The sequence below is a fragment of the Thunnus albacares genome, chromosome 12, assembly GCF_914725855.1.
Source record: "Thunnus albacares chromosome 12, fThuAlb1.1, whole genome shotgun sequence".
Lineage (NCBI taxonomy): Eukaryota > Metazoa > Chordata > Actinopteri > Scombriformes > Scombridae > Thunnus > Thunnus albacares.
In genome coordinates, this window is record NC_058117.1 from 23,154,194 (window position 1) to 23,180,867 (window position 26,674).

The window sequence follows — 26,674 nt, forward strand, 5'->3', positions numbered from 1 at the left end:
GTTCCTACGCAAGATTTTAAATGTTGTGTACAATTCTCATGAGGAAAATCTTAAGTGCTGACTTTTTTCCCCATTAAGCTGACATGCTTTCTCCCTTTCTGATATTTTTCTTTTTAGAAAAGAACAAATCAGCCACAGAAAGAGAACAGCTAAAAGTACTAAATAACCTTAAAAACAGTAAAGAAGGTCACAGGAAGTCTATCCATTGAACATACCTGGAAGTCAGTCACCAGGTCTCTTCCAAAGGTGCCGATGGGAGAGTCGCGGGACATGGAGGTGACTGTGGACAGGAAGCTGCTGGACTCTGTGAGGTTTGGCATGGGTGATAAATCATCTGTCCTTTCTCTGAGCCCCTCCCCTACGTGGTCCAGCTTCTCCATGAAGATGTGTAGCTCAGTGCGGAAAGCCTTCATGCGTGTGTTGATGGTATCCAGGACTTGGGTGTCTGGTTTGGATCCAGACACCGTCCCTCCCTCCAGGCTCTCTCCTGTCGTCACCAGCAGCCTGCCCTCAAAGATCAGACTGTCAGTGTCCGTGATCAGGCGGTCCACCGTCTTCCCGAGCCTTTCCGCCTCTCGTTTCACGTTGGTGAATGACTCCCGCTCTTCCCTCCTACGGTTGGCTAGTTCAGTGGCGCTGAGCTCGCTGCCATCTGAAGGTTTGAGGCTTCCGAACCCTGAGGTGGTTGTCGTTTTCTCAAACAGGTCTTCTGAGTCGCTCTCGCCCCCAATAGGGCCCTCTCTCTTGGGGTGGAGGAGAAGAAGTCGCCCTGCCTCCTCTTCTTCAGCGGCTTCCCGACGGCCTGCATCACTCTCTGCATCACTGTCTCGAGGGCTGCCGGTGCGTAAGCCGAGGTGTGCAGCCAGGTCACAGCGCTGGACGTTGGACATGAGGACACGGTTCTCATACTGCAGCTTCATGACCTTTCCACTCAGCTCGTTAATCTGCATCCTGGCTGATTTAAGCTCCTCCATCATCATCCCGCTGCTGGAGCCATTACCGTTCCCCCCATTACCGGGTTTAAACAATCCTCCTTCGCTACCCTCTTCGCCAACAGGGCTGCTGCTGGGGCCAAACTTGAAGCGGTTGAGCTCAGAGGTGAGCTGCCTGTTGTGGTCCTCAATCTCTGAGATGGAGCGCCGCAACAGCTCAGCCTCCTCCTCCACAAATTGGAGATGGCGGCGTAGCTCACTGGCCGACTCCAAAGCATCACCGCCATATGGCGACGACGGCATGCTAGAGAAGGGTTCCCGCCCAAAACAGTCTCTTTCATACTGACAGCGGATGTCATCATTTTCTGCACGCAGGCTGCGGTTCTCCACCTCCAGCTCCACGATCTTTCTTCCCAGGATGTTTGCCTCCTCCTCCACCAGCTTGAGGCGTAATCGCAGCTCAGCCTCTCGAGTGGTATGAGGGCCCCCGCCAGAGCACTCGGCCAGGGGAAGGGGGCTGTCAACGTCCCCGTAAACGGACTTGTACTTTTGCAACTCCTGCTCCAGTTCATCCTTCTCCCGGCCCAGCTTCGCCATCTTTTTCCTCATCAGGCCGGACTCCTCCTTAGCAAACTGGAGCTGGCACCTGAGGTCTGCACTGTCCTCCTAGTAGGGTGACAGGGTCGCAGTTAAAAACTTTAAAGGCTAAAGCTGGAAGCTGGAATGGATAAATATTTTCCTACAAAAGCTGGGCACTGTAGTTTTTAACAAACGTCACTCAAACAGAAGGAAATAGTGTTTTCGTTGGGGACTATTTTCAGCCGTGGATAAATACACATTTGTTTCTCTAGTGATATTTACAGCCGTTGGATGGTGCATGTGGGATTGACTCAAAACCAACTACAGCGCCCGTGCTCATTGTGAAAAGAGAAAATGTCACCCTGTGCAAGAGTGTGACACATTGATGTGTTTTTAATAGTTTTTGGACAACAACAAAGGTCTAGGACAAAGAGGATTTATAAGGTTTTAACAGCACAGAAAATATTTCTTAGTAGGATTAGTTCATTGTTGGTTTTGGTCTTTTCATGGGATTTGTTGACAATAAGAAAAATATATCACAAGATTTCTGTCTTTCCTTTCAGGCCCACAACATATTTATATTTTATGATATTGAACTCTGAAAAAGAACAGAAATATTTTTTCTTTTCTTACCTGACTTGTTGATTTCTTGTCTTTAAATGTTTCCCTACTTCCTCGTCTCCTCAGTGCAGTCTGTAAAAGAACAAAGAAGGATGTAAAACATTTTATCATAACAAACACATCTTCAATCTTGAAATATTCCTCCAACAATAATTGCTGTTGCTGTAAAATTACAAAGACCAACATTACAACACTCAGATGAAAGCAATAAAAGAGGCCTTTATGAATTCAATAGTGAGGATCTCTGCACTTTTAAGATGCTATTGATATTTCCATATATCATGATGCCAGTGCTAATGGAGCATGCACAATAATTAATGTACTGCATAACATGAAGTACCAATGCAGTGGAACGAAAGAGTTGGTTAACGTGTGCCAACTCCCCTAATGTGAAGCAGACTCTGCAAAAGGCCAGAAGAACATTAATCTATGTGGAAATCTTATGTAACATTTCCATCATCAGGTTAAAGCCGAGTCTAATAAGGATGTATTTACTCCAATGCAGATTGCAGATCATATGACATAATTACAGTCTGATTCATGCACAAAGTAACGGTAATAGCCTGTGTTGAAAGCTAAGTTATCATGTCAATCTTAAAGCGAGTGAGTGAAGTGGCAGAATGATCCACATGTTGTGATGTAAATGATCACTTCAGACAATTCTGATCTTTATTCAGCTCAGAAAACTTCAGAGTACAGATGATGGGGATGATCAGGCATGACTTTTGCTGTATGGTGCACCACGGTGCATTATATCCCATTCAGAGCTCAGTGTGACAGACGTCTTATCCAGGCTCAGATTCAGTGACACATGGCGCTTCCACAGCGCTCTGTGGGGAAGCATCTGCCTGTCCAGTGGGGAAATCTGTCCTGTAGCTAATACTAGGCATTGCACGCAAAGCCTGGATAAAACAGGGCTTGCTGCACGCCAGCTTAGTCTTACTGACAAATAAAATCATTCATTTTTATCAAGTTCCGTACACTTTCTTGCCTCAGCTCCATACGACAGGGATGACATAGATAAGCACTGAGAGAAAGGGAAGGAGAGAGAGGCAGAGGAAGAAATCCTCGTCTATAAATGCAGAGTGCAGAGCTCTCAACTGTGAAGCTTTTTTCCAGGAAGAGATTGCTGCCTGGCAGAGTTATTTAAAGGTTCTGACGATCAGTTTAAGCTACAGCCAAGGAGCCTTTCTAGGAAGCATAACCTGATATTAATATTTCCCATCTGAATGTCACAGTAAAGCTTCAATGCACTCCTTTATGAGTCACCAAAACAGCCACCAATCACGTGATAGTCTTACTATGGTTTGCAACAATGTCCAAGAGCCGAAGTCAAATTGTTGTTTGTTAAAATCCAAAAATATTTACTTTACAGTGATATAAAAACAGAGAAAAGCAGCAAATAATCATATTTGAGAATCCAGAACTTTTTAAAATAACAATTAACTGATTATCAAAATTATTGTTGGTAAATTGATTATTTGGCTGATAGTTTCGGCACAAAATCCACCTATGGTTTAGTTTGGAGAATATTTATAACGCTTTTGACTCCTTTTGTTGAAAGTATTTTCATTTATTTGCTGGTTTACATCCCTTCGTCAAAAAGACGAGAACCAATTGCAAGGTGTTTTTAACCTCATCCATAAAATTATCATCAAAAAACAACTTGTGCAGCTTAATACTGAACAAGTCTTTAAAAAGGCATGTAAGATAAGCAGTGAACCAACACATGTCCTGTGTGACTACTTTGAGCTGACGCCATCAGGAATGTGTTTTAGATTGCATGTGACACAAAAAGAAGGAAGTTTGGATTTATTCCAGGAGCCACTCAACTTGTGAACAGTCATAGTAAAAGAGATAATACTTTTTGACCATTAGTGTTTTTACAGTGTATGAATGAACAGTTTTTTTAATTTAATTGAATGAAACTGAATTTTTCCCACAGTGACGACCTAAATCACAGAACAGAGTATTATCTATGGCTGCCACAGCTGCTTTAAGAGTACACAGTAATGTGTGTTTTCATCCATGCTCTCATTTTTTTTGGTGAAAAGCAAACTCTTTACTATACGACCTCTGTTGCCAGCCAAAATAGACCAGTAGGACAGCATGAATCATTTATGGCCAGACAGACGGAAAGTGTGAGGGTGAACCTGTTTTGCCCGGAGCAGGAACGGACCTTGACTCAGTTGCTGGCTCTGCGACAGGAAGGCAGCGCCCACTTAGAAACGGCACAAACAAGACTGTAACTACAATGTGGGCAGTGGTAGTTAGAGAAAGAGATGTAAGAATAAATGTCAAGTAACAGGGAGAAACATTTTTTGACTATCATTTTGAACATTGTGCCTCGTTGCTCAAAAGACCTTCCCTATAGTTCTCTCCTCAGCTGTGTTTCATGATCAATATGTTCTTATCTTTTATCTACATGTTTCTTTAAGACACAGAATTTCTCACACATCTAAGAGTTTTTTTTTGTCTGCCCTCCTTTTGCCTTCAAATTCTCGTTTGAAGTTTCCGTGTCTGATCCAAACTCAGCCTCTGCTCTGATGCACTGTGAGCATTTCGCTTTGAGCTGAATGCACATAGGCTGATAGTAAATGGGGCTTTTTTTTCAGCAGCCATTGTCAAGCAACAGTTACATGTGTTTGACATGTTGTTTGATCTGGTTTTCCCTTCCAAAAAAGCAAAATAACAGATTTGTTTATCCCAGAATTTTACTTGTGTAATTGAATTTTTTTAGGCGTCTTGTCAAAGTGTTTTTACATCTATAGTTCGTTTGCTCTGGTCCAAATCAGCTGATGAGTCGGTGAACTTGGTTCTGTTTCTTTTCACACAGAGAAAAATCCAAGTGAATCTGACCAAAACCTATCAACTGATTCGGACCAGAGCGAACGAACTATAGGTGTGAAAACGCCCTGAAAGTGATGACACACTGTCATTGTTTACCTCGTGGCAAACTGCACCTCTGCTTATCTTTTCCCATAATCCCTCCATCCAGAGGGCTTCATATAACCCACTTCAGCTGTAGGAATCCTCTCCGAGGCTGTAATTGTTTTTATTTGGTGATGACAGACTGTAATTCACTGTTTACTCTAGTTATCTATTTATTGGCTATATCAGATGTGTGAATCCCTCCCAGTCTCAGCCCCCCCCCCCTCCCCCTCGGCCCCCCCTCCTTGCCCCCCTCGGTCCATCCTCAGCTTTGTGTCTGTGTCAGTATCTCCAACACCAGTTGTGGTTTAATTCCCAGCCCTGGTGACAGAGCTAATCTCTCTGGGGAGACAGCGGATTAGACAGCATCTTGTGCAAAGCTCCTCTGAACCCCAGACTGCCACTACCAGGGATCCCTGTTTACTGTATACGTAAGTCAATTTGACACTCAGAGACACAACAGTACGATCAGAAGAACGCTGATCGTAATATATTTCTTCCGACTAATCAAATAGTTTGTCTGTGCAGTTCACCAGCAAATACAGTTGTGTAAACTGACCTTTAAATACTGGTTGATGTTTATCAGAAGAATGCCAGTATATATATGTTTGGTGTTTTTTATTAAGAAGTTCTACTGGCAGAAAAAAAGAAGTAAAACATTTCATAGCGTGAGACAATTTACAGTTTTTGCACTTTTTACAGAAAGCTGTCAATCTGTTTTAATACTTCTTACAGGCAAGGAGTCTGAAACTTCATAAGTTATAACGTGGCTGATATTCTTGAAAATGTCAGAGCTCATGGAAGATAACTTTTTTTTTTAATCATTTTTGTTGTCTACCTCTGTCTCTTAATCCCAGCGTGACCCTGACATCCAGAAAGCACAAAATCATTAACTGTTTTTGAAAACAGAAAACAGCAACTGTTCTCACGACTTAACCACTTCAATACAATGCATCGTTAACTTTCCATGTTGAAAATATGACCTCATGAGTTCCATTTGAAGGCAGCATAAGCCTTACGACCAGCTATACATACTTTAATTAAAATATGGCAAGTTGCTCAATTATTATTTGCTGAAAGGAGGTTGGTAAAATTATGAGTATTGCCAGTAGAACTCTCCTTCCTCGTGTCCTTTTGTCGAGTTGCTACATTCAGACCAAAGAGACCTACAGTAAGTTTTAGTAACTCACTCATACATCCACAGTCCTTATTACTCTATACAAGATCAATAAGATTAGCATTTCACAAAGCAAGGTCACAAATTATCATTCTTATCATTATCAAAATCCACGATAATATCAGAGTATTTCTAAGATTGCTGAAACAACACCTTGACTAATCAATCAATAGAAAAGTAACTTTTCTATTGATAAAAAGTTTTGATAATCGATTATTTTTGAGCAAAAGTTCCAGACATTTGCTCCTTCCAGCTTCTTAAACAGAGATTTGCTCCTTTTTCCTTTTATATATCACTGTAAAGTCGGTATTTGGGTTTTGGACAGTTGGTCAGACATAAGAAGACATTTAAATGCATCACTTGACTCTGGGAAAATATTTTTTGACATTTTACAGACCAAACAATTGATTAATCAAAAAAAAAAAGAAAAAAATCAACAGATAAATCGAGAACGAAGACTAAACACTTGTTCTCTACATGTTGAAATTTAACTCAGCAGCTCTGCCTCTAAACCTGCAACACACATATAAACACCTCCTAATATGACTGCATTTATTCCACTTAAACACACAATTGCACTCATGCACACCAAAAAAAAATCCCACAGGCACACAGACACACACACACACACACACACACACACACACACAAACACAAACACACACACACACACACACACACAAGTCCCTCTTCATCATCATCTGAATGCACTGCTCTTCACAGGCCTTTTAACATGGGTTAGTGGCAGCCAGTCATGCAGTCATGTCGGCTGGCAGGCAGCTCCAGCTGGTGTGCGAGCCGGCTGCAGTACTGGTGTGGCTGGTTTTACTCCCCTGGGCCTCTGCCAGCCTGCGGGATTAGCAGATTGTAGTTACACAGCCGTTACCCAGCGAGGACTGAATTAACCAGGCGCTGTGGGCCCTGACTGACTGTCTGTCTGTCTGTCTGTCTTTCATTGGCCTTCTCCTGTACCTCCCTCCTGGACCCCCCTCTTCCCTTTCTATTGGGCTTTCTCCCTGCCTCCTCCTTTTTTTCTCTCCTCCATCCTTTCACTTCTAAGTCCTTGCTTCTTCTGGTTTCACATGACACCCGTGAAGGGCATCTGAAATGTAAGGGGCGGCTAATGGTGTTAGAGTGTAATTCTATTGTGTAATTTGTTCATCTATTACACGTCTGACCGTCCTGGGAGAGGGATCCCTCTTCTGTTGCTCTTCTTGAGGTTTCTTACTTTTTTTCCCCTGTTAAAAGGGTTTTTTTAGGGAGTTTTTGCTCATTTAAATCGAGCGTCTAAGGACAGAGGATGTTGTATTGCTGTACAGACTGTAAAGCCCCATGAGGCAAATTTGTGATATATGATATTGGGCTATGCAAATAAAACTGACTTGAAAAACTGACTTGAGTGTGTGTACATGTGCTCACTGGTGTGTAGTTTCATCTTTCTGAGGTTGAGTCAGGTTCACATTTTTGGCCAAAACAACCTGCCCTCTGCATCACAACCGAAGCAGTAGCCCCAAAGAAATTAATAATGAGGCTACATTTTTTTAGCAGTGTTTTTGTGTACAGCCTAAGGCAATGCAGAGTGGCTGCTTTGCTACACACAAGACATGAAATACGATCCAGGAAGAAACCGAGCAGTGAATTTGAAGGCTTATCAGACGCCAAAATGTTGCACAATGGTCTCTAATAGTCAGAGTCAACTATGGAAAGTTATCTCAGTGGCAACTGCGTTATCCTTCATAGCGATAATCACAAGGTAAACAATAGAAATACTCAACCCAGAATGTGTACTTGCATGTATGTGACTAGTCGTTGCTGCACTTTGCTGAATGACGTTACATTCCATTGCGGCAAAAGTTGAGCCTTGTTTAACAGTTTTGCCAGACGAACCTGCTTTTTGGCATTGGCTGTCTGAACACAGCCTTAAACTTAAAGTGAATAGTAGAGAGCTATCAGGAAATAAGGAGGGAGAGAGATGAGGATGACATGCCTAAAAGGCCTCAGGCTGGAGTCGAACCTGAGACATTACAACATACATGTTATGTTAGGTTTAGGATGAGAATTATGATTTGGTTTAAAGTATTAGGATTAATGTTAAACTACATTTAGGGTTGGGATTTGTCTTTAAATGAAAATGGTGAGGTTACGGACTGGTTAATGATTAAGTTGTCAGAATGAAAGTTCATGTTATGAGTTTGGTGTAAAAGACTAAAGGTCCTCACAAATCCAGCTACACAAATGTGTGTGTGTGTGATGTGAAGTGAGTGTGTAGAAGTAAAACAGTCAGATAATGACATTATCAGTGTGTGTGACAGAGTGTTTATGCTCAACAATTACTTCCACCATTACTCTGCTCTCCACTGCAATTAGTGAAGTGTCATAAGTTACCATTATGTGTGTTTGTAGGTGTGTTACTGATCCATTAGTGTCAGCAGGTCTCACAGGGGAATACAGGATATTCAACAGATGAGTAAAAGCACTTTGTTCAATAGGTAACGTCTGCACACAGTGAAGCTCTGCTGCTGCAATCTCACTACAAACATGTTGGAAAAAGGAGAATTTTGTGCACTCTGACACGCCTGTTTGCATAAGAGGCTGAGGCATTTTTTGGATCGAGTGCCGGATGACATCACACGGTGACATCACCAAACATTCCCAATCTGGGGAGGAAAAAAAAAAACGTGGGTGGAGGATGAGCAAGAATGGGAACACAGAGAGTGTATTTTCGGCAGCATCTGTACTCAACAGCTTGGCCTATTTATGATTTTGCTCAAAGACCGTAACACAGTGCAGAGAGTGGCGTCTGGATCTGGTAATAGGATTTAACAGGAAGTGTGGTGTGACCAGTGAAAGGGGGCGTGATGGAGGGATATTGGGGTGGGGGGGGGGGGGGATTGGGTCGAACACAAATGGAGCTGCGATGGCCGCTGGATGCAAATAAACCCTTTTTCCCATACTTTGATTTATTTGTGGCGGCTTGACACAATATGAACATCGACCGCCACATATTGATTTTCTTTTTTTTTAACTATTTAAAATGGGTAAAAGCTTATTTTACTGTAGAGCACAGCGCATTGATTCGCTCAGCCCCTCCTTGTCCCGCTCTCTCTCTCTCGCACACAACACTGTCAATCTTGGAGATCCAACTCTTCAAATCCAGATGATTACCTAGAAACTTAAGAAAACACATGTTGGACAACTGAACAGTCCAACCAGTGGGATTAGCTACGCAATTAATTTGTAGTCTGACTCACAGGATGTAGACTCTGGGTATTAGCCTGTCATTGGGCGACTATTTCAGTTGGAAGTCTCTTCCCCTTCCGCTATCTACATCTCTTCAAAATCCCCATCGTTATGTGAAACAACAAAAACCTCTGAGCTAGCAACCTATATGCAGAAAATGGCAAGCTTTGACGAAGATTTGGATCGTGCAATGAGGCAGGTCTGCTTGGTTCTTTCGGTGAATGGTTGTGAAGATAAACAAAGAATATGTTTACAACATTCGCTGTCTAACATGGACGCTCTTGCGTGCTTGCCCACCGGTTATGGACAAAGTTTCATATTCTGAAAATGGCCTTATCATTTGCAGTGAGCTAGTGAGGGTAAACACAGAGACATGGCGTGAAAATGCCATGGTTTTGGCAGTGTTCCCCTTGGTTGTGATATTGGAGGACCAGGTGAAAACCCTATAGTCAAGGGGGGTCAGCTGATGCGTACACTGGGCAAGATCCAGACATGGACAAGAGAATAGCTGCTGGCCACAACTCACCATCTATCCGGCTAATTTGCTAATTTCTATAGCTAAGGTTACTGTATTGTGTGCAATTTGACACTAGCAAAATCAATTATTATCACAATTATTTTTAATGCCAGTACTCGCCTCGGCTTGTGCAAATGTTCCACCAAAACAAGTCCCCCCCTCCCCTGACATTATTTTTAAAAGGGCACCATCGCTGCATCCTGGGCTTAGCGTCGCCCAAGACCCCTGATAGCAGAATGATAATGGGTTCAGCCAGACCTTTCTCAAGGTGCTGGCACAGCGATAAAATGAGGTGTGGAGATAGATCTGGCTATGTGAGACTAATTAATTTGTTTCAAATATTTCCAGGCTTCAACCAGTGCTGCTGTGGCAGCTGAAGCGGCAAGAGAGGGTCAGGAAGGGAGGGATGGCTGTAGCTAATGAAGACAGAGATGTAGGAGTGGAGGAGGAGGACGGCAGCCAACGTGCTGCTGTGAGAGAGCCAGCTAGGGCAGAAGCAACAGGTGTGACTTACAGCAAACACAGATGCAGAAGCAAGGCAGGTCAGAAAAGCCCATTTTTCAGGAAAAGGGGCCTCATTTACATTTTTCTGTGCATTGTAAACGGGACATCAGAAAGCACAGAGACCTTGGATTTGATCCAGAGTGGCTGAATATGTCCCAATTTAAGACTTGGCTATACCACACACAACATGGTAAATTTAATAACTGCATAATTTGTACTATCATGAATAAATAATCAGAAATAATGTTTTTATTTCACTTTTTTCCATTTTCTTTCTTATTTGTTCTTCTTATTGTATATAACTTAAAGAAAACAAACTATCACAAAAAATAATAAATAATCAGGTGTATGTGTGGCTATTCAGCAAATTTGATAGATGATTGCTCTACTATTTAGGGATGTTTTATCGACTGTGCAGGCACCACAAGCCTGCGCCTAAGAAAGGCTGCGAAAAGAGGGATTATGTTGAGGTTGGAGCAGTTATATACAGAAAAGATTACTTTGGAATGGCACATCAATGCAGCGCACCAGCACAACAGCATCAGATGCCAGTTATCTTTTGCATCTGGTAGGTTCCAATTTCATATACTAACTCGAGTATAATCAAATAATTTTCTAATCATTTTGTCATTTACAGGCATCTCAGTGATGGACTCCTTCGAGCTCAGTGTTGTTTTGGAGAGTGAGGCAATCATTGGTGGGTTCAAGTGCCTTCACTGGCTCATAAAAAATGAATTGGCCCACCAAACAAGCTACCCAAAGCTTTTAAGCCTGGCTGAGCTTCTAGGGTGAGACTACTTCAGGAAATTAAAGGTAAAGGTCACATAGCCATTATTTAAGATTAAATTCAATCTTTACATTAATCAATCATCAGTCAAGATTGACCAGAGGAATAATTGTAGGTCTCATCGTTTCATTGACAACATGCTTTAGATCTTAGCAGGAGTGATCAAGGAGCCTAAGATCATTGAGATCAAATCATCACAGGCAATTAGCCTGGAAGTCGATGAGAGCACAGATGTGTCTATATCCAGGCAACTTGATTTGCATTTCCAGTCTGGGAACATTTATTTTGTTTGATGTCAGAATACCATAAATACTGGGTCCTGTTAATGAACTGTGAATACTAAATATAGGGCCCTATGATTTCCACGTTTCACCTCCAAAGAGGAGGCCAAAGTCCTGAGGCCTTCCCATATGATGCAACATTGAAATATTTTTTTCTGTAAAATGAGATGTTCAAACAAAGGGTGCAAACTTTGCAACAAATAGGCCGTGGAGCAGTCACTTAAAGTGTAGCAATGAAGCTGTACATATTGTTCAGTTATTTATTTGTCACAAAGTACTTGGCAATTGAAATATTTGCAGTGGAGCACCTTATATACTTTATTTTTTAATAATTAATTTAAGAAAGCATGGGTGTGCTTCTTTACGCGTGCAAACCCGCCCCCACCCCCTTCTCAGCCCTGCCAGAGGATACTAAGACTCTAACACAACATAATAAATATCGCTCACCCGGCGGGAGAGCTCAGAGAGATAAGTCGCTATAAAATGTTCAGAGGCAGATTATATTAGTGAGATCTGGATGAATGAGCGCTCAATCTGGACTGTAATCCGTTTCAATAAATTAATTAATACAGCACACACACTTGACTGAACACATATGTGTCAAACTCCCTCTTTTAATAATTTGATTTAATTTATTTCCATCCAAGGACGCATTCTGATGCAGGAGTGTTTTCTTTTAAAGCTCCTGCCACATCATGATTTATGGCGCTGTGTTATTTTTATACGGACTATCAATCTCTGGCTTGCAGCACCTGCAGTAGGCCTATACAGTCTAAATATACTGCATCTGGATACGCTCCATCAGCCAAATATGGACTATGCAACCCATTGGAATTCAATTTGCCATTGAAAATGGTGCATAAAATGCAAGCTGGCTACAGTGAGGCTACTGCAAATAGCTGTGGCAGTGATATCTGAAAAAGCCCTAAACCAATCAAAGCTAACTGAATTAAAGTAATCCAGTAGAGTGCTCATGCGATGTGCACATGTATGTTTGTGCGTACGCACGTGTGTATCTGTAGTCATCGGTCTCCCACATCAGTTAAAAGTGTGGGTGCATGTTTTGTGTTTTTTTTTTTTTTCTGCTGCATGTGTGTAAGAGGTAGAGAGGTTTATATATATTACTGCCAGTATGTGCATATGTTTAGCAGTGAGACAGGCTGGATGCAGCACTCTCTGAGGTCACTCCAATGTCAGGCCTTCCCCAGCAGATGTGAGCATCTTGTAAACAGACTCTGGCTTCTTTATTACCCCTGCATTTTGACATCAATAGCTGTCCAGAGATTGCTCTCCAACTCTGTGGTGAATGTGAAATTATTGTTAGACGCATGAGAGTCTCCTGCCTAAAGACATTACAAAATGTTGTTATGTGATATTGACAGGCATGCTTTGACTTGAATTGTGTCACAGGTCAAAACATACATTATTACACATGATCTTAAAATAGCTATAATCAATATTATTCTATTAACAATGGATCAAATTACTACATGCTTGTAGTGACAAACCCACAGGTAATAATCATCTGACTCTGCAGACTCTCAGCTTTATAGCATCTTTCAGCGCATTGTTTTGGTTTTCTGGGCCACAACTTTACTGTTTTGGCTGCTATTTTCAGTTAAAAAGCTCTGATAGACTCACTGGACATGACCTGCCCAGCACCAAATGGCAGATAGTTAGCATGGTTAGCATTTAGCTAGTGAACATAGTGGAGCATTTCCCTCACAAGTTAAAAAGAGTAAAAGGGAGAGTAAATATATTGGACTTATTCATCAGATGGCCAGAAACACAATTTCAAAGAATGCTAATGTTGTTCTGTGTCTGTCGAATGTGTACATTAGCTGTTGTTTGCTAGCATATTTGCCTCAACAACTTGTTAAAGTGATAATATAGTATGTCTGTGTTGTTTTATAGATTGTTCCGCTGCCCAAAAGTGGCCAAAAAATCATTTAATGCAGCTTTAAGCAAAGAATTTATGGCTAACTGCTGCCATATTAGTACAAAACTCCATCACAAGGTTTCTTGCAAGATATGAAGTGTTATTTTAGGCGAGACAGGACCAGAAATTGGAGTCATAGAGAGGATTTGGCTTCTATTAAGTCTTTTTTAAACCCTCCATTAAGTCATTCCTTATTTTTAAATCAACAAACTGTCAAGGATTTTGGAGTCTAGTGGGAACAATGAAACATAGTTCTGTCATTCAGTTGGTATATTGTGATACTAACTCTGTCTGCTTGCTACTGTCTATTTCTAAATGCCATCGACATCAACATTTCTCAATAGCTAAGTGCAGTAAATGTGCTGGTTTGTGTTTTTAAGACACACCATTACCGAAAGATGAATACATTTAGAAAACTCAATGTGTCCCAACAAGAATAACTTCAGTAGAGCGCAAATATGTTAACCAGTCTGATGAAAAGCTGTAGCCAAAATGACAATTTGTCTACTCATCATTCATTTTTTTGGTTTTTTGATTTAAAAAAATATATATTTGAGAATGAAATTTTACTCAGCAGCTGGTTTAGAGGTCCTACATGTCAGTTCCTCCTTCAAGTCAATGAATCCAGCATAATAATTATGGCTCAAATTTGATTATTGTCTAACACGGGAAATCCCTGATATGTATCATTGCAAAAACTGAATTATGTGAGTATCTGTCAACCATATTTCAACATAATCCACTTATATATTTTTAAGATATCCTGATAACAGCCAAAGATGAGTATGCACATACAGTAACTGATGATGAACATATAAAAGTTGCATACTAATATACTACACAGCTTGTTACTGCTCTACAGACCTAGTAATAAACCTGTGGCAATAAAAGGCAGAGAATTAACAGGTGTGTTATATGAGGTGTCAACAGCGCTGCTATTCTTAGTTGCTCACTAGAGACTTGTCGGTCCTATAGCAGCCTATAGATTGAGGAAACAGTAATTCTCTTGAGAATCACCACAGCAACCACTATAGCGACCTATGCTGACTTGCACAGATCCTGTGCGTTAACATGAGCACAATATGCCTACCTCTATATGTGTGTGTGTGTGTTTGTGTATAATTGAATGTTTGTGTGTTCCTGCAGGAGGTCGCGTGTGAGCAGCGGAGGATCACTCCCATACTGTTCCTCCTCACTAAGCCAGCCCTGACCTCGGTCTGAGACTCGACATGCATTAAAGAGCAGCACAATAGAGCTTTTATGGGGCGTGTCACTCTGCTTTCACTCATGCTTTACAAATCTCCCAGAACGACCAAACAGCCTGCCAGGCTGCACGCAGAAAACTTGACGCCATGGTGCCAACTGGCACAAACCAAATGAGAAGAGTTGAGACAACTTTTAGATTTAGTAAGAAGGGTGTAAGGCAAGATGAAATCCTCCAGGAGGTTTTCTACTAATCTCTTGAACAAAACCAAGCAATGTGGTTGTTTCATGCTGACTTACAATAAAATAACTTGATACGGTAATTAGCAACTAATAATAATAAGCAATCTTCTCAATCTGAGGATAAGGGTTTAACAATTTAGCAAGCACAAATAATTGTGTGTTACGGTGGTACAATGTTCAACAGTGCCAAAAGATCAGCCTTGTGATTGGTCATTGTGTGTGTGTGTGTGTGTGGGAGAGAGTGTGTGTTGCATGCATGATACATTAACTTGCTGGCAAACTGGTTCTCGAACACCTCGAGTGTGTAGTGCTGAATCTGCAGATCCCACGGTAAGAGAGGAGCAACAGAGAGAGAGAGAGAGAGAGAGGCTACACTTCAGTGAGCGCACCCTTTAGCAGGTTTAGCTTCTCTAAAACGTATAATTACAATCAGCTCCACCTCAAGGTCCCTTCATGACACACAGGCTGGCCAGATTCGTTTTTATTCTGTCATTTAAGCATTTTACTTACGCTGAAGCTCAGCCCAGAGTGTCTTCCAGTGCATAAAGCAAAAGAAAAAGCTGCAAAAGCACCCTGGGATGAAGAATGCAAAGTTCTGTGCCACAGTGCTTTAGTGATATTTTTGGGACTCCTGAATGATTAGGAGGCAGAAAAAATGAGATTAAATAAAGCAAAGAGAGAGGCAGCAAAGACTTTGTGTTATCTTTGTCAAGATAAGGGAATATTAGACCGGGTAAAGACAGATAAGAGGGAGTGCATGTAGGGTCCTCTTATAAAGTATCAAGCTCCTGGAGTGAGCCTAAACCAATAAGGAAAGGACCTGTGTGACAAGCATCTGTCTGTATGAGCCATTACCAATATCCTCTGAAAATTCAGGGAACTAATATTATCATCCTCAGGTTTTTATTTCCTCTGATTTTTTTGTTTGTCGCTATCTATATCAGTGGATAGCGTCTACTTCTAATGTCTTCTAATGAATAACAGTAAAGTTGTGTCTGCTGGCGTACAGTCAGAAGCCTCACTGGTCGGTTACCCTGTGAACAGTAGTAAAGCCAACAAATCTTCTCACAGTAATTAATGACCCCTTGCCTGGCTGGGCTGTCCATCATTGGCTGCCATGGTAACAGATGGTTTCAAGAAGTCATATTATGGCCCTTTCCCAGTTTAATATTTTCATTTTCATGGTCTATTAACAAACATTTGCATGTTTTTATGGTTAAAAGCACCTAGTTACAGCTGTACAAGCCATGGATGAAGACCCTCTGTCTCACTCGGCCTGAAACAGGCTGTTTTGTGTCTGCTCAATGCCCCTCACTTCTGATTGGCTGGCTGACCATAGCTAGGTAAAAACAGGGCTCTGGGTAAAACTCACTGATAAATTGCTATGGCCACCACTGAGGATAATGTTATCCAACCTTTGGAAAGCTGTGCAATGACATCCAACGACTGTGCAGCATTTCCTCTGTGACTGTCTGTCCTCTGCTCCTCCACGTATGTGTGTGTGTGTGAGCCCCGCCCTCAGTGCTGAGAGTATAGTTGTGACATCACAACCTTACAGAAGTCCAAACAGCTCATTTAAAGGCACAGTTTCTGAGTGTGCATTTCTCCATGTTTTGATCATTTTTATACTTTCACAGTATTTATGTAGCACCTAGACCTGCTTTATAATCAAGAAAGAAATGGAAATCTCCCTTTCTATAATATATCCCCTTTAAGATGGGAAAAAATCGAAAAAACTGAAGTGGAAATAGACACGGAGCAAAGGCCTCTTTAATATCTTTTAATGTTCTAGAAACAGAAGAAAAGTATCTTCAGGCTGTTTTTTTCAGTGCAAAAAATCTTTTTGGCAGCTTAGAGTTTTACCAAAAACAGAGATTTGTCACAGTTTGATAGATCACAGTTTTGGACAACATCAGATAATAGCCTGCATCTTACCCAGAAGTATTTTGGGGATTCTTCTGTAATCTGTGTCTTTCTGTCTTAGACAATCAGATCTCATGCATGACTACGGGCTGTTGTCTCAGCCAATCAGGTAGCTGGTTGTGATCACTACTGAGGCAATTTTAACTACATTCAACCTCAAAAATCAATGCTTTTGAATCATTTTTTTAACTGTCCTACCAAATTAAATCCTTCAACTGTGGGATGTCTTTGACTGTGGCTTTAAAGAGCAAACTGGCAACCCAGATGCAGCCATGATAAACACTGAGCTGCTGTGGGCCTGATTTAGCCCCCTCGCTGATGTGGAGGGTTGACAAGTGCAGAACTGGCAACCTCCTCCCCCCCCGTGGCTCTGTGAGCGAGCTGGCGGTGGGGTCTAATAGGGAAACAGGTCCCCGACTGCTAGAGGCCATAAGAGGGGAAGTGGTGATTGATGTTTCTGTTATAAAAGGGACATGAAGGCAGTACATGGTCAGACAGTACAGACCGACATCAGAGAACAAGTGCTTTTTAAAAATATTTCCAGTCGTGAGACAAGACGCTATTAGTAGAAGTTTTTGCTGTGTTTGTTATGAATGTTTGTTGTATTGCACAGGTAGGGTTTGCTGTATTGTGACAGCATGAACAGTGTAACCGGTCAGTCACAGAAAATCAGATTTTTATTCATAGTGAAACTCAAAGTGCTACAATATTAATAACATAGAACACATGAAATAAAGAAAATAATAATAATAAGAGTTAAGATGAAAAAGCCTTACTGAAAAGAAAGGGTCTGTGCTGTCCTCAGTAAACTGAATATCTTCTACAGGTTTACTTGCTTTCTTGCCGAGAGTTAGATGTGAAGATCGATACCACTCTTAAATCTGTACATTAAGTATGATGCTAGAGCTGGGAGGTGATTAGCTTAGCTTAGCATAGAGACTGGACATATAACTTTAACTCATTTAACTTTCATCTAGAAACGAAATAAACCTGTGTCCCAAAATGTCCAACTACTCCTCTGAAAGGCCAACAGAGGCGAACCATTTTTATCAGTCAAAATCTCACGAAAGCCTTCTAAAACAAGAAACATTAACAATTCCCCCTAGACACATAAAAATCAACCAGCCCTTGAAACCATGAGACTATACTGGGCAGCTCCCAGGTGGAAATGTGTGTAACAGTATGAATGAGCTGCGGGAAGATGACTAAAACGGTCACGCAGACTCAGCAAAACCCTTCCCAAGGGAGGCACAGGTGACAAAAAGAGACCAATAAATCTGTAGCCTTCACTCTACTGTTCTGTCTGGAGGTCATCTAAAGCACATCCTGTCTAAAAAGCCTGCACTCTCTACAACTGTCACACCCGTGACTCTAAGTGGAAGCTATAAAAAAGAAAAGACGGAGTGTGTCATAAGAGTTGTCCCGTTTGTGGAGCAAAGCTAACAGCTATAAATGACACCGTGGCTCAGACAGGCCAGGAGGAGGGAAGAGCTGCCATGTCATCTGCCTGCAAACTCCTCGGCAGGTCCGCCGAGTATTCTGGGACGGCAGACTGGCAGTGTGCCAGTGGAGTGTAATGTGCAGCGATAGAGAGAAAGAGAGCCATGTGGAAAGGGCAGGGAAGGCGACTGTCGCCCTGCACTCATCATGATGTACAGAGGAGACGGATAAGATTGGAGAGTTGCACTTGACTGGAGCCCCAAGGCAAAATAATGCTGACAAATCAGAAATGGAAAGAGATACCATACTGCTCCTGACATAACAAATATCATCAACTCAGACATGTAAAGAATAGGGATCACTTATTTTTTTACGTAACCTGATTTGAACCAGTTGGTCCAGCTGAGATTAAGAATTTATCTTTCAAGGAAGACTTAAAGGATAAAGCTGGCCTTATTTTATCTTTACATTTATTCATTTGACACTTTTGTACAAGATGACACACAAATGAATGTCTTTATCATTATAAACAAAGTCCATGAAAATACCAAAACCAGAAATGAATTTATCATACTGATAAACAGTCTCCTTGGTCTTAACAACACGCTGTTGTTGACGCCGTTAGCAGCCAGTGAGCTAACAGTAGAATGGTGTTCATTACTCTTTACTTGTGATGCTGATATTCATAACTTTGACGTGTGTAGCTCAAAAAGTGTCCAAAAGTCCATTACACAAGCTTAACAGAGGGGAAGGTTCAGTGGATACTATCAACTGTTTGAATAAGTGAGGAGAAGTTGTCACATTGTTCTCTTTGTTAGCAAGAAAAGAGAAGAAGCACATGGAAGCATTTTGGATTCAACACACAAAAATTCAACAAAATTAGGGGACTTTATGAAATGCAACTGCTTTATAGTAACATTACCACAGCGATGAATCTGAAGTCACCTGTTAGCTTAAAGGATAACGCCGCATTCACGCTATGTTGGGTGGATCAGAAAAATTGTTAAGGACCTGTGAGCGTTCACGTTATTTGACAACTCAGGAAGGTTGTATAATTATGGAGTTGGTTGTATGAAGGTTTAAAATATTGTGCATTGGCAAAATGACATTATATTCATTAACTAAGTTTAATTACATTTAGCAACAGACTGGCTGACATGAAATGACCATGTTTGCTCAATTTTCAGGCACGTTTGTATTATTAAGTATAAAGTCGGCTATATCAGAGCTTTCAGAAATTTTGTAATTACAACTTGGAGGTTGATGTGACTTATGAGTCAGAAACTAATAACTAATTACGGTAACTCCGATATGAAATGAACACAGTATAAGGCTGGTGTCATTCTACATTTTTCTTATTCTCAACAAATCCCATGAAAAGACCAAAACCAACAATAAATTGATCTACTAACAAGTATCGTCTATCTGTCGAAAGCTTGATGTTGTTCATTCCTCGGTGCCACAGAGCTCCATTGATGCCCAAAAACTATTAAAAACAAATCAAAGGGCTGCACTAGTGACATGTTCCTTTATTACAGTGTCTGTACTTTATTTTAAATCAATCTCACTCACCTTCCTGCTGCTGTAAATACTCAATGAAGCACCTAATGTGCATTAATCCACGTCTGGATTCTGTATAGAAGTCCAGCATTGTCCCAAAACTACTGAAAACAATAATTATAACATTTTCTCTCAGCATAGAGTGTAAATATGAAACCACACCCTTGATGTTGGGCCAACATGGAAGTTCAATAATGAAAAGATAAAATATTGTCAGTGTAATCCGTTAACTGCATAAAATCAAGAGCAAAGACAAAAATGTGCAACATCTGACCTCCAGACATCTCATATAAGAAACAACAAGAGTTGTCATGGCTTCCTGTAACTTGATAGATAACATAGAAATAGAAAAACACCTTGGTAGAATCACAGAAATCAGACAATTGAATTCACAAGATCAAATCTCTAGTGTAACTGTGAAAAACACAATAAGCCCATTTAGTCTGAACTAAATCTGTCTGTTGCTGTAAACAGCCCCAAGATGGCTGCTGAGCTTTAATTAAGCTTTTATCAGCAGCTTATTATCCTTCAGCCCATGATCAAGTTGTTTTTCAAGTGTCTGGGTCTTCATTCGGTGACCATTAATTATGAGTCCCTTATAATCCTATGATCATAAACTTCAGTCTATCTAGGACTCTACAAGGATAGCCTATATCTGCTTCTTCTGCTCACTAATGGGAACCAGACAACAGAGCGTTATTTGTAACAAGGGTTTGGATGGGAGGAGGGTGTAGTTTGGGGGTAGGGGGCTAAAAGGGGGGAGAGGGGGGGGGGGGGGGGGGGGGGGTATGAGTGGACGGCAAGGCTGTCCAGCTGGTTGATAATGAGGTCGTCCTCACCCCCGCACCACTTTCTGCCACCCAGTATTTCACTGTCCCCCTTGTGTGTGTCAAATGGTTCACAATTGGTTGGTAATAAGAGGGAGGGGCCCTCGCCTCGGCACACATGCTGTCTTTGTAGCTAGAAAATGGAGGGCGGGGAGCCAATAAAGGAGGAAAGTAAGACTTGAAATACTGTGCTATTATCAAATCCCAACAGACCACCGAGCCGCCACAGAATGTTGTAAAAGATAACGAACACTGAGCTCAGGTGGCAGCCGAGGCCCACAGTAATCTAGAGGCTCGTTACCTGGACTTGTTAGCCCACATGGAGGCGGGTGGACCACATCGTAGGGCTTGTGTCTGTAGGTGCCACAGCTCAGCTACCAGGTGAAGTGAGATTTTACAGTGTTTCTGACACCGTGAAGCTTTTTCTCCCTCAACTGAGATGGATTTTCAGCTTTTCCCAAAAGGAGCCACTGTTGATACAGCACCTGTTATTTGTGGATCAGTGCCAGATTGTGGGTTTGATTCTCTGTGGACCAACTCGTCCAATTTTAGACTTGGTGTGATTGAAACAAAATCAATGAAAAGACACAAATAGATGCAAATTGGCCCTTGAAAACTGAGGCGAAGACACATCCGCATGACTTTTCACCTTGAAACACTCCGTAACCTTCTGTAATCTTGTATGCAAGGCACATACAAACCCAGACACTGCAATAATATTCTTCTTCTCCACAGACATTTATCCACAGCAGGCTGAAGACTGCGCTTCAATTTGGATAAAAGCTCTCACCAAATGGCATTTGCTAAATTTTTGCATTAAAGGTTAATGAAGCTTTGGAAAGGCCGAACTAAAGAATAACACCACTTGTCGTTTTACAGTTTTGATCAAGTTCCTTCAGTTTATAAGGATAAATACTCTGCAAGTGATTTTGTGACACAGCATGTATTATACAGGAGGTTATGAAGTGCTTGCAGCTTTTGGAGCCACTTAAAGTCTCTCTACCATTCTATCAACATGAGAATGAAAACATCAGCTTGTAGTAATTCTGTATCACGATTTGAAATTTATTTTACAGCATTTTCTGACATTTATTATTAGTCAATTATAGGGATTATAGGGGTGACACAAATCCTGTTGGAAAGAGCAGAAAATTCTAAATAACCAAAAACTGTCTGATAAGAGTCAGTACGTAGCTCACGTCAGCAAAACAGAAAATTAATTTTTAAGCAGTTTTTAGGGTCTATCTGCATAAAAATAAATATTTAAACACAGCAGAATTTAAGTTTTTTTTTTGTGTGTGTTTAATCTCTGAAATTTCAATGATGCTCTCCTCTGTAGTGTCATCACCAGTTAAACAAAATTCAGAAAGAAGCAGGGAGAGCCAGGGCCAAAGCTACACTGATAATTCCTATGACCATGAATAATCATTTAAGTGAGAAGTACTAGGATGAGAGATTTTCCAAAGTTGTATAACAGTATAACAGAGTGAAGAAAAGGCAAGAAAAGGGGATTTTTTTTTTTTTTTCTGTTGAGAGGAAGCTGAAGAGGTGGATGGAGGATAGATGAGACTCACTCAGATGTCACAGCTTTTGATGAAGTCATTTCTTGGAGTGTAACAAGCTGTGTAGGCAGGTCTCTGTCTTTATTGCCAAAGTCATCATTTAATCATGACTGTTGGCGTGCAACATACAACCCAAGAGATCGGGGAGTGCCAGCCTCTGTCTGCCTCCCTGATCTCCCTCTTCTTCTTCTTCTTCTTCTCATCTATAACAAGCACACTTCACTTCAAACGAAAGCACTAACTAGTCTATAGGCTTCCAAAATGCTCAAATACATGCTGTTACATCTACTTCTATGGAGAAAATACCCCAGGGGATTTTGCCCATGCGGCTTCCAAGACTAGTATGTAGCCCAAAATAGAGCACTTTGAATATGATAGAGGACTCAAAGGGATACTGCAGGCTTGACCAGGCACAGCTCTGTACTGTTTTCTGAGGCCATATGTGCTCCTGAAATGTATAAAAGTTAAAAGGTTTGTTGTTGTTGTTGGAAATATCTTCCAAGGAAGTAATACTTGGTGAAAAGTTTAAGTTTTGTGCTATCACTTGGTGTTGATTTGAAACAATATTCCTATTGTGTGTAGGGATAAGTATAAAGTTCAGTATCAATACCGAAGCAATATTTTTTTGATACCTTACTTTGAGGAATGTAAACATGTTGTTCTACAAGAAACATGTTTTCTTTTAAAGCTGCACTAATCAATATTTTTGTATTAATAATGGAAAAGTAACTACATGTAATGTGAACGGTATCCTTCATAGCTACAAATACATAGGCAATTATCACTCTGCGGTTCCCTTCAGCTCTATGGAGCATTTTTGTGTCTTTCAGCTCATTGTCTTGGTTTTATGGTGCACTTTACTTTACTTTTTTGGCTCAGTCTCACTGCTCACATCAACCTAATTTCCAGTTGCAGCAGCCAGCTGTTCTCATCAAAAAAGCTCTTATAAAGCTGTAAACTACCTGCCCTGCAGACAGAGTGACTAAATTAGCGACTAGCTGGTGAACATAGTGGAGCATTTAGCTGCTAAATGCAACAGATATTTCCCTAAGGAGTTGATGGAAACCAAAACAGTGCTCAACAGAGATTGCATATTAGATTTTCATTATCAGGTTCAAATGAATGCTAATGTTGCTTCATACTGGATGTATAAACAGGCAACCGCTTGCTGAGGTGTTGGCCATATCAACTTATGTGATATTAATATATGTCAAATGTTTACAGCTTGTTGCACTGCCCTCAAATGACCATGCAAAGATCAATTGCAAGTTTAACAAAAGAAGCCAAACTTCTCAAATGTAACATGTTGTTTAAAGACAAGCAGCTTCACAAGAACTTTTCTGAAATGAAATACAATCTGAAACAGGCTAAATTTAAATCTGAAACTGTCTCATGAAACTAAGAAGAGTTGAATATGTGGGAGTATTTGACGCCAGATTACGGTACTTAATTTGGGAAATATGACAGCAGTCTGCGGGTAATTTTTGGGGGTGTATTTGTCTGTATGCCTGATGTACAATTTCCATCTTTTTCTGACAAAGATGGTGATAAAGGCAGGCTGTTATATTCCTTGTAATTTTCATCTATGTTGACGCGGCCCTGTATCACCCTGCAGCTGCTGGCCAGAACATGGCGACAGCCCTCTGTGACTCAGACGATCTCTGACCCCTGCCACATCAAATGAACTCTCTTAGTCCACCAGACTACAATGGACCGCACTGACCCCCACACACAAATACACCCTGTAGTCTCATCTATAAACAGGGGTGCACAGGCTGACACATAACACGTGACTGGGCTTGGATTATTTAGAGATGTTACAAGTAAGAACTAGTGTTTGCATCATCATAGTTTTGATATTATGGGGTGTTGCTTACAATATCAATTCTTACAGTTATATTAAAGCTGCATTTGTTGTTTTTTGGCCACTAGGGGGCAGAAGAATACTAGAAAAAGCTGCCAGACACACACTGACATATAATTGCCTTATAAGGTTTCTATAGCTAACAAGTTAGCTCAGTTTTCATCTCCACCACCTCCTTGAGAAAAATTATCCGGGTCTTCCATTACATTCACCAATGAGTTGACAACTTTATCTGTTTGACATTTAGTGTTGGGCAGGTACGGTACAGTAAGTTTATCAGAGATTTTTCACTCAAAACAGCTGCCTGTTGTTGGGAAACTGCAGCAAACAACTAAAACAATGAGCTAAAAGAAGCTAAAGTGATGCATTGAGGTGATGACAGCAGAGTTTGGTGATGATTCCCTCTGAGTTTGTCTACGGGTGACTCTTTTTACATTACATGGGGTCATTAAATCCATTGTGATTGATATAAATGATTGATTAGTGAAGCTTTAGCATAAATCCTGATTGCATGCAAGTGATCCCAGAATCTTTCCTCATACTTCCTATAAATCAACCTCACAACCAAACCTGATATCCCATCACTCCCTGCAACCCTTAGCGAGGCCAAAAACATTTTTGTGGAGGCTGATATTTCACTCAAAGCTATGGCCCTCAACATACTATTGAAGTCCTATTTTCCTGATGGCCCGTCTGTTCCTTGTGTTTGGAGGAGAGGTGAGAAACACAATGACTCAGCCTGAGTTACAGCCTGCCAAGCTGGTGCCAACCATCCTAAATATAACCACTAATACCATTTGTTACAGTGGAGGAAAGGAGCATCCAAGAAACCCAAGCATGGATGGGAACTATGTACTGTATGTTTTCCATTCTAGGTTAAGGTGAGCAGCATACTGGGGGGATGAAGAGATTATGTTTTTTTGGACATGGACTTAATTCCCATCTGCTTTTTCATCCATCACACCTCTATCTTGGCTTGCAGTCTGTTGCAACAACTCATGTCCTGTTTGGAGAGGTTTGTACAATAAATGAGGCCTGAGGTTTTCATTTTTCTTTTTCAATGTGATTAATCTTTCTGTAGCAGATTAAATATGCATCTATTGGTTCAGTGTCACCTCAAATAAAAGATGCTGGTTTATATTTGCATTGAAAGGATTTGGTTTTTTTATATATAATTCGAGCTATAAGCATCATTACGAGGAGATCTCAAAAGGTGGCAGCATCTTTAAACGTGCACCAGTCTGGCACCAGTGCTAGAAACAAATATTTTTTGGGTCCATCAGACAGGCTGAACATGCCAAAAGAAGCTTCCTGGTGTTATTTGCTTCCTTTTTTCATGATTTAACCTCATAATCTCTTGACGGTCAAAAAACTTTGCTGTAATTTAGCATGTCATCATATTTTCATCCATTTTGAAGATTAAAATATAAGATATAAAGATTCGGCTTGTACAACATCCAAATGGACACAGAATTTTGTCAGCTTTCATACTTATGATGCTTTAAATCAAAATAAAATGTGACATAATGTCTCAAGATATCTGAAGATAGTATTTAAGATGTCCCTTGACGTGTCTTATGATGTTTCAATACACACTGATTGCTGGTACAGCGTATACTTCAGGATGTCTTATGATTATAAAGTGGCAGCTTTGATACTTGTGTAAATGAAACACTTGTGAAAGACATTCATATGCATCAGAAAACCCGTCTACATGGAGGAGGAATTTAATTTTTCGAGGGTGTTAAACTTCAAAGGACAGTGCTTCCGAATTATAACACATCACTCCAGGGTTTCATGCAGAATTGATGATTTCCTCATTTGTTTTGTGTCAGTGACAGCTTGCCTGCGGGGTAACAATATCGTCACTTCGAAAATGCTTTGCGACCACATAGCTCAGGTTTTTCCAATCTCACTCAATTTGAGACCAACATAAATATTATTTTCATCAAGTTAAACCTAAATTTTTACCACCAAAGAAACCTTTCAATCTTTTAATTTGAGTTATGTGATCTCTACCTAAATATCAGTAAATATTTTTAAGTAAACACCTTCCACTCTCCATTATGTAAATGGTGAATTTTTGCATATCAAGCAAACTGCACAGCCGTGGTGTGATGATAAGCTTTATATGGATGTGTGTCACTGCAGCAGATTTCGACTAGTCCCTACGCTACTCCTCTCCTCACGCTGGCTCTCCTTCCCATTGGTGGAGTCAGACACAAGATATTAACTAGGTCAATGAGATTCCTTCACATTCTTGCAACAGGGAACCACAGCAGAGCAAAAGGAGAGGAAAAGGGAAGATATGAGAGGAGAGGTGAGAAGCAGATATGAGAGGAAGATCAGGAGATTCTTCAAAGCCTCCATTTCTTCTGCTGAGATCCAGCGGAGAAAAGAAGCGAGAGAGGAGCACGAGGCAGCTGCTCTGACATGAAACAAATGATGTCTGCGGTGACTCTCGCTCAGGCATTGTTGACGTGACTGATTAAGAATTCAGGCATTCCCCTCTCGTACCTTTGTAGTAGTGAAACACAACGACAA

The 26,674-nt window shown here is 40.9% G+C and overlaps 1 protein-coding gene and 1 long non-coding RNA gene across 5 annotated transcripts in view; one reads left to right on the plus strand and one right to left on the minus strand.

The window, feature by feature from the left end:
• LOC122994193 overlaps positions 1–4,981 on the plus strand; it is a 21,357-nt gene extending 16,376 nt beyond the window's left edge. Inside the window, exon 3 of the long non-coding RNA XR_006406529.1 lies at positions 4,904–4,981. This is a non-coding gene — a long non-coding RNA (uncharacterized LOC122994193). The remainder of the gene's footprint in view (positions 1–4,903) is intronic.
• The window catches only part of LOC122994192 (microtubule cross-linking factor 1), a 76,273-nt gene that overhangs the window by 37,341 nt on the left and 12,258 nt on the right, over positions 1–26,674 (minus strand). For all 4 annotated transcript variants that reach the window (XM_044368753.1, XM_044368752.1, XM_044368755.1 and 1 more), the window contains exons 4-5: positions 2,145–2,204; positions 216–1,598 (exon numbers count right to left, since the gene is read on the minus strand). In XM_044368753.1, coding sequence (XP_044224688.1) covers positions 216–1,598; positions 2,145–2,204 — 1,443 coding nt within the window. The remainder of the gene's footprint in view (positions 1–215; positions 1,599–2,144; positions 2,205–26,674) is intronic.